The 12869-nt window shown below is 35.4% G+C and overlaps 2 protein-coding genes across 3 annotated transcripts; one reads left to right on the plus strand and one right to left on the minus strand.

The window, feature by feature from the left end:
- Window positions 1-4187: 4187 nt before the first annotated feature.
- LOC119983068 (aquaporin PIP1-3-like) lies at window positions 4188-6293 on the plus strand. Its single transcript, XM_038826725.1, has 4 exons — window positions 4188-4597; window positions 4710-5005; window positions 5733-5873; window positions 5980-6293. The coding sequence occupies exons 1-4, from the start codon at window positions 4270-4272 to the stop codon at window positions 6073-6075; spliced, it is 861 nt and encodes a 286-aa protein (XP_038682653.1). The 5' UTR covers window positions 4188-4269; the 3' UTR covers window positions 6076-6293.
- A 1031-nt stretch (window positions 6294-7324) lies between these two features.
- Window positions 7325-11759, minus strand: LOC119982508 (ATG8-interacting protein 1-like). 2 transcript variants are annotated; one of them, XM_038825936.1, is made up of 3 exons: window positions 11602-11759; window positions 9177-10030; window positions 7325-7679 (listed from the first exon to the last, which is right to left on the minus strand). In XM_038825936.1, the coding sequence occupies exons 2-3, from the start codon at window positions 10008-10010 to the stop codon at window positions 7671-7673; spliced, it is 843 nt and encodes a 280-aa protein (XP_038681864.1). In that variant the 5' UTR covers window positions 10011-10030; window positions 11602-11759; the 3' UTR covers window positions 7325-7670. The 2 variants fall into 2 exon arrangements, with proteins under 2 accessions (XP_038681864.1, XP_038681866.1); XM_038825938.1 differs by having other exon boundaries at window positions 9177-10022; window positions 11602-11755.
- Window positions 11760-12869: the final 1110 nt, after the last annotated feature.

The raw sequence follows: 12869 nt of genomic DNA on the forward strand, positions 1-12869 counted from the left end.
ACACAGAAATAAAAAGGAAAAAAAAAATCAACCTGCCAAAATACATATACATATCCATAAATCCATATCCAGCAAAATATTTCATCAAAAACGAACTATCCATCATAAGGACATGAAAATAAACACATAAATAGTAATATGGTTCAAGCAAACTGGAGAAATCATATAGTCTTGTGCCTACTCCATTCGAAGTAGTGGAGGGACCAACATCATCTTATGTCAACTGGGATGGATGCATAGTAAAGTCAGTTACACGGGAAATGTGACCACGTCGATGTGATTGCTTCAAGGTACAATGTTATATTACATCTCCTTAATTCTGAACAGTGCTTGACATTTTTACCACTACGATCAATGCCTCCCCCGCCGCATGAACATGTTACTATCACTATCGGGTTCGTTACTAGTAATCACTTTGTCCAGATTGCCTTGACAGAGGGTTACCCGATGCCTCCCATTATGATTCAATGGTTTACATATAGGTATGATTGCGCAGCTGCATGGGTTACACCGTATACAGAACAACTTGCATCATACATTCAATGTAGACGTTCTATATTTCCTTCTGAAACCATTGTATTATAATTTACATAATTGTAAGAGTATTGAAATGTTATTTCTTTGTATTTTAGTTTAATATTTGGTAAATATAGTTAGCCTATAAGTGAAACCATTGAAAATCAGTGAGTGCATTAAAACATATATATGTATAAAAAACTTATTATACTAAAAAAATACATTAACAATTATAAAAATTTCAAACATTTTTAATCATATTGAAATTAATGTTGCACGGTAACTCTTACAACAATTATAACACAATTAATGGATTATTAATTGATTTATCTCTTAAAAAGCATTTTTAAAAAATAAAAAAAGTAGGCGTGTGTGTATGGGTGAGTGAAAATTTTGACCAGCTTTGACAATGATATAATGATTATCCTAGTAGGTAAATAAGTAGGTAGAGGTAGGGTGGAGTGTCTTAAAACAATTCTATTTTCTTATGCCTTAACTTTTTCGACACGTGTGTATCTATCTTTACAATTTGTGTAAGAACACATCCTAACCCAATCCTTTCCATGCTAGAAAACAAATATTGTTGTTTGGATTATTTAACTTGTTTTGGTAATAAACATAGAAGTGTCAAATTCATTGAATTAGGGTTTTTGTTTCAAGCATTATCAATCAAAATCAAAGGGTAAGATATGAGTGAGATCATCAAATCGAACAGTGTATATGCTCTCAACCTTTTGCCAATAGTTACAAACAGCAGGGTCCACGTGAAAGATGACTAGATGAGTAATCGTTTAGTCAATATTCAGGACCCAAAAAGGGGAAAAGTGAATGAAAGAAACTGTTTCGTGTCATATTTATCATGATTATTAACACCTTTTTTATCTGATTCTCAACATTATGCTTACATCTAGCTATGGCCTATAAAAAGTAAAACACGGAGTGAATATAGTCCGTCGTTGTGGAAATCAAAGGGTCGATTTTGGCTCTTATCCCCATAATAAAACAATAACGGTACTATATAGGGAATCATGAGTTGGTAAGGGGACAGCCACCCCACAACAACAAAGGATAATGCAAGAAAACCTATAAACATGACATCAGAGACTGGCACACGTAAGAACATCCATGCTTTGGACGGTTGATGATGATGTGGAGGGTGAGGATTGTGGACAACGTTATTGTTGTATTGATGATTGTGATGGGGCCCAACGACACATGTGATTAGTTGATGAGTGGGGTCCAGCTCCAGAAGAGAAAGCACTAGAGTGCAAGTTTGTCTCGGGCATAGGATTGGGTATTGGCTCCTTCTCTACTCAAAAAGTTTTCTCCTTTTTAGACAGCCAGGTTGTCCCTTCTCCAACGGTCTCAAAAGAAACTTTTCTTAGCCACATTTTTAAAAAATATTTTCTTGCATTATATTTATTACAGTATTCAAGATAAAATATTTTCATCCCTAAACCCAACCAAATCATAGGCTCCGTAATTTATTTAAAATCGAAGAGTTTACAATTTGAATATGATGGTTTGAGAAATGTATTACATCACATCATATCACACTACACATTTTTATTTTATATTTTTACATTTTTAAAACTTATCTGATTTTTTCTTCACCATTGAACTTGATTCGTAGGTTTGAAAGAATTGCGGAACCCAAAATCCAAACCCAACCACCCTCACCCCGCCCCATCCCACCTCTAGTGAGAATCCAAGCTGGGCTTTGTAAATGGTTGTTTATCTTTTTTTATTAATGAATATTAACATTTTTCAAAAAAAAAAGTTGAATATTTAAATCATTCCACTCTCTCTCTAGCTAAACAGGAAATAACTTAAATTTCTTGTAGCAGAAAAAACACAATGATTGACGTAGAACAAGTGGTGATCGCGTTTGAGGAAGGAATTGATGGGAATCAAGATGAAATTGAGAAGGGAAAACTCAAGAGAGCTGAAGAGAAGAAACAACCGTAATTTTTGACTTGGTTGGAAGATTTCCTATTATAATATGTTTTCGAATATTGATTTTCGTCCTCCATAGCATTCCTGTAAGTTCTTACCTGTTTGAGATTGTTTTCAAGCTTAAATTACCTGTTTAAGACAGGTTGACGGGTGGTCAAAGTTTTATTTTTTTGATCAACTTTTCGTTTTAATTTGTTCTGTTTTAGTTAATGTCTTTGTTGGTCTTTTTACTTAATTAGGGTTTCCTAATGACTATTTAAGCTGTTGGTTGGTTGTTATTTAGATTATTATTGAAGTTAATAAACTCTTGGTTTATAACCAATTTTCTTTGATGGACTCCAAGATTGTTCTTGAGAATTTACGTTTGTATTTTCGTTGATTGTTTCACGCTGCGTCAATGATAAACAGCCAACTCGATCAAAAAAGGGCAAAAAAAAAAAAAAAACTGGGTCAATCCATAATAGATTAAATGAGTATATATTGCTTAGGTGTTAAGATTATAGGATTAAAGAGAGTTAAGAATTGTGTCCAACAACATGATTAGATAAGGACAACCCATCGTCTTGACAATTGGGGCTGCACCTTTCGCACTTTCCAGAAATGTCTCTTTTTTAACCCACAGTTATTTATACAAATTTAGGTCTCTGATTCCCACATACAACAATGCCCCTCATTCCTCTTCTTAAATATCACAAGGAAAAGGATAATGTGTATCCTTATTATATTAGATAATGATGAAAAAAATGCATTAAAATGTCAGAATGTGTAAAAATATGTATTTTAAGTTTAAAAAATTAGGTGAGAGAGTGTTCATGACACATGACATACTATGATTTGTTGTAGTGAATCGTTAACAAATGTCCTTAGAATACACATTATCAATACGCATATCAAAAATGCCCCCATGACCTTTATTTTGCCTACCACCTCATCCTTCACCAACTTTTTTTTTTTAACATGAACATATGATTTAGTTCAACTTCCTTTGTGCTCCCCCTAATTTTAAGTAGGTGTCCCCTAATGACACTTAAGAATTAGTTGAAGAGTTACATTTTTGATATGCGAAGTAACAATGCATTTGTAGTGGTTCATGGGATTACAATTTACTGGTCTAGGTACATACCTTGAGAAAGAGTGTTTGAACGAATTCCTAATGAGGTTATTATACAATATTATCAAAATATGAGAATTCGAAAAAAGTAATTATAAACGTTTTATCAAATTTATGAATATAGTTTTTACTTTTATCTTAATGTTAACAAGTAATTTGTATAAATTCCAAAAAAAAAAAATTTCGGGGGTGAATCCTACCCTAAGTTTCGCCCTTCCTAGTATTCAATGTTCGTTCCTCCCCTACAATTTAGTACTATTTTTAGTACTCTGAGTAAACAAAATTTTAAAGTATGAGTTGCAAATTGCAATGGTTGTTTGTTTTAATTTGGAATAAGAATTTCATGTTGTAAAACAGCTACTATTATTGCTAGAACTCATTGATCTTTTTGTACAAAATAAATTTCCAAACAATGGTTTTATCAAAGATCAATTTAAAGAATTTATGTTAGTAACTAAATTTATGGAAAATAAAAAAGAATCATAGAAGGATATAATTGAAATTGTTTTGAACATGGAGGGCATTTTGGTATATTATTATATATTCAATATTCTATTTTTCTATAAACCACCACTTTTCCACTATAAAGTGATTCCCACTACTGACCTCTCCTCCTGCAACACTGAGTGAGCTCACAGCCTGCAAATTATACAGAAAGAGAGAGAAAACTCAAGAGAGGGGAAACAATGGAGGGGAAAGAAGAGGATGTGAAGTTGGGAGCCAACAAGTACTCAGAGAGGCAACCTTTAGGGACCTCAGCACAGACAGACAAGGACTACAAGGAGCCACCACCAGCTCCTCTCTTTGAGCCTGGTGAGCTTCAGTCATGGTCTTTCTGGAGGGCTGGAATTGCAGAGTTCATGGCCACATTCCTCTTCCTCTACATCACTGTCCTCACTGTCATGGGTGTCAGCAAAGCCCCCAACAAGTGTGCTTCTGTGGGTATTCAGGGCATTGCTTGGGCTTTTGGTGGCATGATCTTTGCCCTTGTTTACTGCACTGCTGGAATCTCAGGTTCTCACCACCGTTCTCCCTCTTCTTCTTCTTTTTTTTCCCCTTTAATTTGGGTTCTTAGGGTTTTGAAGGGTGTACTAATTTTCTCTCTCAATTTCATTGTGTGGGTCAGGTGGTCATATTAACCCAGCAGTGACATTTGGTCTCTTCCTGGCAAGGAAATTGTCACTGACCAGAGCAATTTTCTACATAGTCATGCAATGTCTTGGAGCGATCTGTGGTGCTGGAGTGGTGAAAGGTTTTCAGCCATCACAGTATCAGTTGAGGGGTGGTGGTGCCAACGTGGTGAGCCCTGGCTACACCAAGGGCGATGGCCTTGGTGCTGAGATTATTGGTACTTTTGTTCTGGTCTACACTGTTTTCTCTGCAACCGATGCCAAGAGAAATGCCAGAGACTCCCATGTCCCGGTAAGTATCTCTCATCTACCTAGCTCACGTTTTGGCATTTTTTGGTTCAAATTTTCTTATATTAGCGACTGTCTGTTAGCTTAAAGATAGATGAGACACAGATAGAGTTTGGTTTTTTAGCTGGAGCTTGGATGGTTTCCTTTACTTGCTGGTTCTGGGGAGATCTAACCAAATATTAGCTGAAAAGTTACTGATAAATCTTAATTCATATTAGAGCTCTCCATGGCCTTTTTTAACTGGCAAATATACTGTTCTGGTCTAACTGGAAACTTGAACATGCAGTGTTTTCCCTCCGTTATTTGCAATCCGATGATCGTTAACTGTCAAATATACTGTTCTGGTCGCCTTAGTATATTAATGGTCGACCATAACGGCTAACTAAGATGAACTTCTTCTTCAACTCGGGCAAAATCGTATATAGATTTCCTTTTAATCTGATTACTCCAAGCCTGGATTACCCAGACCATTGCATTTGGACTTAACTTGTCTCTTCACATTTTTTTTGAAGTGAATCACATGTAAACCTTTTTGAAATGTCTGCAAATTTATACAGCATCCATCTAAAGGTATTTTTATCCTGTTTGCTTTCATTAGTAGTTAGTACTTAACTAGCAGTGCCCATGCATAGTTATCTGAGCCTCATCACCGGACATTTCTTCTTTTTCACTTGCCATTTACAGTCTGCTTGATAACAAAATTTTCATCTGTTTATGTCTCTCAATCACAGATATTGGCACCACTCCCAATTGGGTTTGCGGTGTTCTTGGTTCATTTGGCGACCATTCCAATCACTGGAACTGGCATCAACCCTGCCAGAAGCCTTGGTGCTGCTATCATCTACAACAAGGACCATGCATGGGACGACCAGGTCAGTGAAATAAACCAGTTCATTTTGACATTTCACTTGAATCATGGATGACATTTTCATGTATAGGGCTTACATGTACTGAATGACCTTTATTCTTTTGATTCAGTGGATCTTCTGGGTTGGCCCCTTCATTGGCGCTGCACTTGCTGCACTTTACCACCAGCTGATCATCAGAGCCATTCCATTCAAGGGTAGAGGCTGATAGAAAATCTTTCTTTGACGGAACTTTGATCTATTGATTTACTTTTGGATCTTCTTTTTAAAACATATGGGGCATTTGGTTAAACTTCGCATGTATAAATTATCCGGGTTTGTTGCTGTGATTAGCTTTTGTGCATGCTAGATTATGTGGATAGTATTTCATGTTTAAGCTTTAATGGATGATTTTGCTCTTGAAGAAGTTTTGTGGACATTTAGACATTTGGATGTGTGCATTGATAATGATTTGGTCACTCTTGCTATTGATGTGAATTTGTTCTTCCCCACAAGGGTTGGAATCAATAGCGATTCCAACATAACATAGGGCGGAACACAATTATCAATATCGGTTGATAAGTATCCAAAATTCTTGATTTCGTGCACATTGTGTAGGTATATCGTCAAAGAAAGCGACATGTATGCAAGAAATAAAAGAATCATGCAATACTTTAGAAAATAAAACCTTGAAGAAGATAATATACCTATAACTGTCTGTTCAGTATCTGTGAGAGGACTGCAACTGGATTAGGGTGGGTGTGTTGCAAAATTGGGAAGAACAACTGTCAATTGGAGATGGGGAAAGCGGAAGGAAGAGAAGGAAGACGTGAGTGCGATTTTCAATATTTCATTAACAAAAAACAACAGATGGTTTACCGTTTTGCCAGTTTCTGGGATCGAGTTTGTTGGAATTCTCCAACTGTGGTTTGGACTTTTCTTGGCCTTTTGTTTGAAAAATGCTAAACTTCCATTCAACTATTTATCCACAAGTACCTATAATCCTGCCAACTAAATATATATGAAAATAATAAGAGCTTTCAATAGTGTGATAAATGCTGAAAGACCGTAATAATAAAATCCTCGACTTGGATCTTACTGAATTTTTATCTTCCGGTGAATTTTTATCTTCCGACGATGCTGAGAGCAAATACCAGTGGACACTCGGGCCACCATAAAACATAGAATTTGACCTAACAAACGTATCATACACAGATGTAAAAATCACCAATTCGCAGGAGGGTCATCCATATGAAATTTCGGTTGTGGTCTCAGGGACAAAACAAATAAGAGCCTATATATTGTTATGCGTGATCAGCTGTGCATAGCTTCCAAATTTACACAATTACATTGTTTTCGGAAGCTAATAAAGTTTAAGTTGTTGAGGTTCCCAATCATTCTCATACACATGAACTAGCGTTAATGAACTAGGCCATATCTCCAGCCAAGCTCTCTCATTGATCTTTCCGCGGGCCTAATTCGTTGACAATGTCTCCTCTCATTTTATTTTTTTCCAGTAATCCTAAATAGTAAAGTCACCTCAGTTATTTAGCCATACAGACTGCCAAGGTAAGGAGAGCATTACCGCCATGCTGGCGATCAAATAAACCACCAAAACAACATATTTACAGTAATGTCAAACTTCAAGCATATAGCTATGTACTTCCATCATGGCAAATAAGTGAACCACACATCAAACTAGCATATCATCCTAAATTCTCTCTCGCAATCTTTCGTCGTCATCTCATCTCAGTTATCATTTGAAGAGCAGTCCATGACAATGGCCGCCCACGATCACATTTTTAAGCCGAGAAATCAGACCCATCATCCTGCCTGTTCTCAGATAAGGGACATAAAGAATGTCAGCATGGGTAGAAAACCAGCAATATTCAACCAAATATTATCATACTATTTATCATAAGGATCTGAAGCAATAAACAGCAATATCCAACCAGAGTTTCCAATTCTATTTAGCTCCAGATATTCAACAAGCATGAGAATTGGCCGGATAGACTAAAACTGAATGGAAATAGTTTATAACATTTGGACCAACTACTAAGACGAAAACATAAGTTCAAAGTGCCAACGACAAGGTTATCAGCACCGAGCCATGAAATCAAAAAAGACCAAGATGTCCAAATGATCTTAGCCCATAGATAACAGTATTGAATCCAAAAAAGTGGAACAAGATTGAATATTGAATTCAAAAAAGTGAAATGCAGGTTCAATCAATCTCTCATTCAATAACCTCGTAAAAATTGAAGAGGGAAGAACAATCAACATCTTCTCATTAATTAAAGCCTTTTCCTATCACGATCAGATTCCATCTCCATTAAAAAAAACAATTTGGATTCCATATTATGGAGCAAAATTTTTTTTAAAAAAGGCAGAAACAAAAAAATGTTGCAGCTAGCACATATTCCTAGAAAAAACAATTTTACGAGTTCATTTCATGATTTCATCACAAGATAGCAAAAATTCATCTCTCATATCACCTTAGCATTCAAGAACTAAGCAAGTGTTTGCGAGATTTCACAATATTTTGTAATAAAAGAGATGATAACGCTATAATAATATATATTAATTTGGCGTTTGTTTACTATAACCACTTTCCAGATCCTACACTAGACTAGAAGAAAGAAACACAAGTGTCACATGTTAATGACAAAATTCCTTCCTTTTTCCCCCTCAATGATCATAACCAACTTTTAGTTTCAACTTTGATGTTGAACTTTTATCAACATCCAAAAGGAAGAAAATAATGTCATTTGGTAATATACTGAGAAATCAACCAGTTCAAAAATTTGCGTCACAACTAAAACACAAATTTAAAACTGTCCCATCTAAAGCATATATAAATTATTCAGAAAAAGTCTTCATTTCGTCCCCCAATAATCGCCAGACTGAAAGTTGGACATCTAACAAGTCCAGGAATGACATTTATGATGACACAGATTCGTTGTTAAAATTTGGCACAGGAATGACTCACCTTCAGCAAAAATAAAAGAGTGCTACCTGACACTTTTAATTAATATATAACAAGGAGCTCGTACCTCTTGGCCTAGATGTAGCTTACCCTTTAGGACTTGAACTGGGACAAGGTTCAAATCCTCTCACATTCTAGTAATAACAATACTAACAAAATGAACATGACTAATGGAAAGAAAAAAAAAAAAACAAGCTCAACATTCAAAATTAATAAATTATCATGTGTTTTGAGAGCGCCGGCAGGATCCACACCCATAATTCAATACTTAACAAAACATGAATACTTGAAATTGCTATACAACTAAGTAGCTGCCATATTAAAGCGGGCAGCAGTTTGCATACCTTATCAGTGATAGCAAGCTGCCACTTAACTTGCAATGCTTGCCACCTTTCTTGCTTCCATTGCTGCCCAATAATCACGAGGCCCATCACAGCTGCTGCAATGAAAACAGACCAAAATGTATTTGCCTCTTTTGCATGAGAAAACAAGGAAGCTGCCCTTCTCTTCCACCAAGCGTTACAAGGAAGTTCTGAGCCATTATATTTTTCTTCTTTTGCAGGCTTTGGAGGCTGTGAGATGTCCATAGAAAAATCCGGGTCTTGCTCAGAAGGATCAGTTACCTCAGGAACATCCAGTGTCTCACCATATGCAGGTGACCCACCAAGTGCCGATTCGCTGCGCAAAGAACTAAAAGTAGCTGAACTGTATAAACTCTGTTCCTTATTGATCAGACTTGGTAACATGGGGCCTTCTTCAAATTCTGTACCATGAACAGAGAGACTTTTACCCTTCTCATCAAAAATTTTTATCCCTGGATATTCATCAGACATATTAAGCCCTTTCAAATTCCAGATTTCATCATCCTTTGTGCTAGATACACCCCCTTCTTCCTCACCCAATTTAGAGGCCTCATCCTCCTTTACTTGTTCATCCTGAATCTCAGGATCCACTGGCAAATTTTCATGCTGGCTGGGAGGAAACACAAAGTGACCAGACAAAAACAAAGCAGAAGAAGCTTCCACATCAGACTCTTCATAAACAGCACGCTGGTCATCATCCCTCACTTCAGCTTCTCCCGGACCAGGTGCAGCAGCATATGCTGATGCTGTAAGTGACACAACTTCCCATTCATTTCCACGAGCGACATTTCCCTCACCGTCCTCATTATCAGCCATCTTACAAGACGTCTGTTTTTCTATAATTCACACAAATGAATACTTTAATCTTTTTTAAAAAAATGAACAAAATATATAATTCTTTAGTCTTCACAGAGCTGAAAATGAACTTATTTACAAAATAAATAAATAATGCAAGAGGGTTTTAAAGAAACATCAGATGAAAATTTTCAGATGCTCACATAGTTGTCATATAGTGTATGATAGCATGTATCGATTTCTTGATTTTTCATTAACGTATCTTGTATGTAAGATTCACTGTACATTCAACAAATTATATATATATATATAAAATTTCTAAAAAATTAATACATATAATGTATGAATGAACAAAAATACACTTTTGGCTGCAGCATCTTCTATTTTTATTTTCACTACATCTTAATTTAGTATATAAATAAAAGTGTATTGTCCCTAAACTTCTCATTTAGCTGTTTTAAAGAGTAAAACCACATCACTCTAGTGTTGGTTGTACGTTTAAATACGTTTATTACCACTTGTATTCTAGACAAACACGTGTTGTCTTTTGACCTCAAAATGAAGACTCGCTATTTATTTAGTATTATATTAGGAAGAAACCAAATCTTTATTCCTTATCTTCTTACTCAGATCTCAGAGTTGGAATACGAAGAGATCACCCTTTCTCCAACTAATTAAGACATGCCTTATCTTCCTTCAATGATCTATGTTGTCCCTTATCTTATATTCCTCTTCACGTTTGAAACCATAGATATTACTCTTCTGCTGTATCTCTCTTGTCCCGTCAATCTACAAACTAAAACTCAGACAAAACTTGTGCGTATCGAAATTGTAAGATACAGAAAGCCTATAGTACCATATTTGGAAATTTCCGATACAGAGTTGCGATAGTATCCTATCGTAAGGAGTTAACAACTATGGATGCTCATGCCACGAATCTAAACACAAAGACATAGTAGAACTCCAATGTCTTAAAAGATACATAACATAACTAATAAAACCGAAATGTGAAAAATCTACATTTTCATGACTCAAGCTTATAAGGCAAAAGATTGAACAACGCCAAATCTGAAACAAGACAGATGCATATCAGTCCTTACTTACAAACATATACAAAATAAAGTCCTTGTTAATTTGTCCATCAGCTGATTTAAGGACAACTTGCTTCATTAATAGCAACAAAAAAACCTACTCCAATCAAGCATTTTAACTTCATCCCAGAATATAACCACAATTAAGGCAGCGAAGGAGGAGATGAATTACAGCTGACCAAAAAGTATAATTGATGAATTGATTAAACAAACAGCGTCTACATATTTAACCAAATCCATATGAAATTATGGAACATAGCTGCGTATTTGTGCGAAGATGAAACCGTTTATATCATTATCATCACATCGAAAAAACACAATCAAGTCAAGAAAACGCGTATCATACGAACAACATAGCAGAGTCAATCGAGGGAAACACAAGCGGATCCAAACATCGTGACAATCACAACATACCCAGACGATTATCCACCGAAAGAATCGAATATCAAAAAACAATCAACAAAAGGGATAATCACTTCCAAAACAGATCAAAAACATCAATTCAGAGCGAGAGTACTCACAGAAGCAAAATCAGGGCAGAGATCTAGAGAGATGCACGATTACGTCGGAGACTGATACTCCTAAGACGATGTCGCGATGATTGGAGATATTACAAACCGCCTCGAGTAGTGCAAAAGTGGATTTTCTATCGGTGATTTATGTGGGCAAGGGATTGCGAAAACGGTGGGACCGGTAGTTTTGGGCATGGATGAAGACATGGTTTTGACCGGCTAAGGTAGGTTAATGATGCTACTAGTTACTTCCTTAACAGTGTGAGATAATCGTGCTTACCGGTGCTAAACCTGTAAACAAAGTCACTGCTGTTGCGTGTGAAGTGGGGTTGGAATGTACCACGACATTTACCAAACTAGGCATGGAAAATAGGAATAATTAAGAATAGTTCCCTCAAATAAAATATTTATTCTAATTGGTCCATTTTATTTTTTTTTTCAAATCATAAAAGCATAAGTGAATAAGATTTCAAGTATTTATACTACTTCTTAGTATAAATGTTAGTTGTCATCCAAACAACAATTCTCATGCACGTGGACAAATTATTTAAAATACATTTTTTATTGACCAAAGCACCCTCCATAATTATTTTACTTCTCTTTGTTTTCTACATTTTATTTTTAATTTTTTGTTTCTCTTTGGTTTCTTTTTCTTTTCAATTTAAATTGAAGATGACAATCGCAAAGGACATAAAAACACCATGTTTCAAATTTAATCCAGTTGAGAAACAAGTCGTCAACTATATTAATTGCACCATAAGATTTGTGGCAATGATGATAAAGTCTTTGCAATTACAAGTCATGATACATTATATTTTAGGTTTCAACTTAATAAAAACACGTCCGCATTTAAAATTTTTCTAAATCAAAAGAATACTACATTCAAGTAGCATTTTGAAATGTTCCAAAAAAACTGACGTTATGCTACTTCAAATGAGGCGTTTAATTACAAAGTATATGCTTATTCAAAATATTCTACCAAATGGAGTCATATAATCTTCTATTACCTTCTTCTTTGTAAGCTACTTGTTTGGATTGAAAATGATATATAATGTGGCAAAAATATGAAGGTGTTGTAGTAACAAGTGTGAGGTGTGTAGAAATGGGAATTGTTGAGTGGGGATTCCTATAGCATGGCCTGGATGATTGGGGAAAAATTTAAAGACAATAAATTAATAATAAAATTTTCAAATATAAAGAATTAACATTGGTTTATATAATTAGAAAAAGTGTTATATTGCAAAAAAAAAATATATTGTTCAATCCAGAAGTAGTTC

Source organism: Tripterygium wilfordii, chromosome 17, assembly GCF_013401445.1.
Source record: "Tripterygium wilfordii isolate XIE 37 chromosome 17, ASM1340144v1, whole genome shotgun sequence".
In the NCBI taxonomy this organism is placed as follows: Eukaryota; Viridiplantae; Streptophyta; class Magnoliopsida; order Celastrales; family Celastraceae; genus Tripterygium; species Tripterygium wilfordii.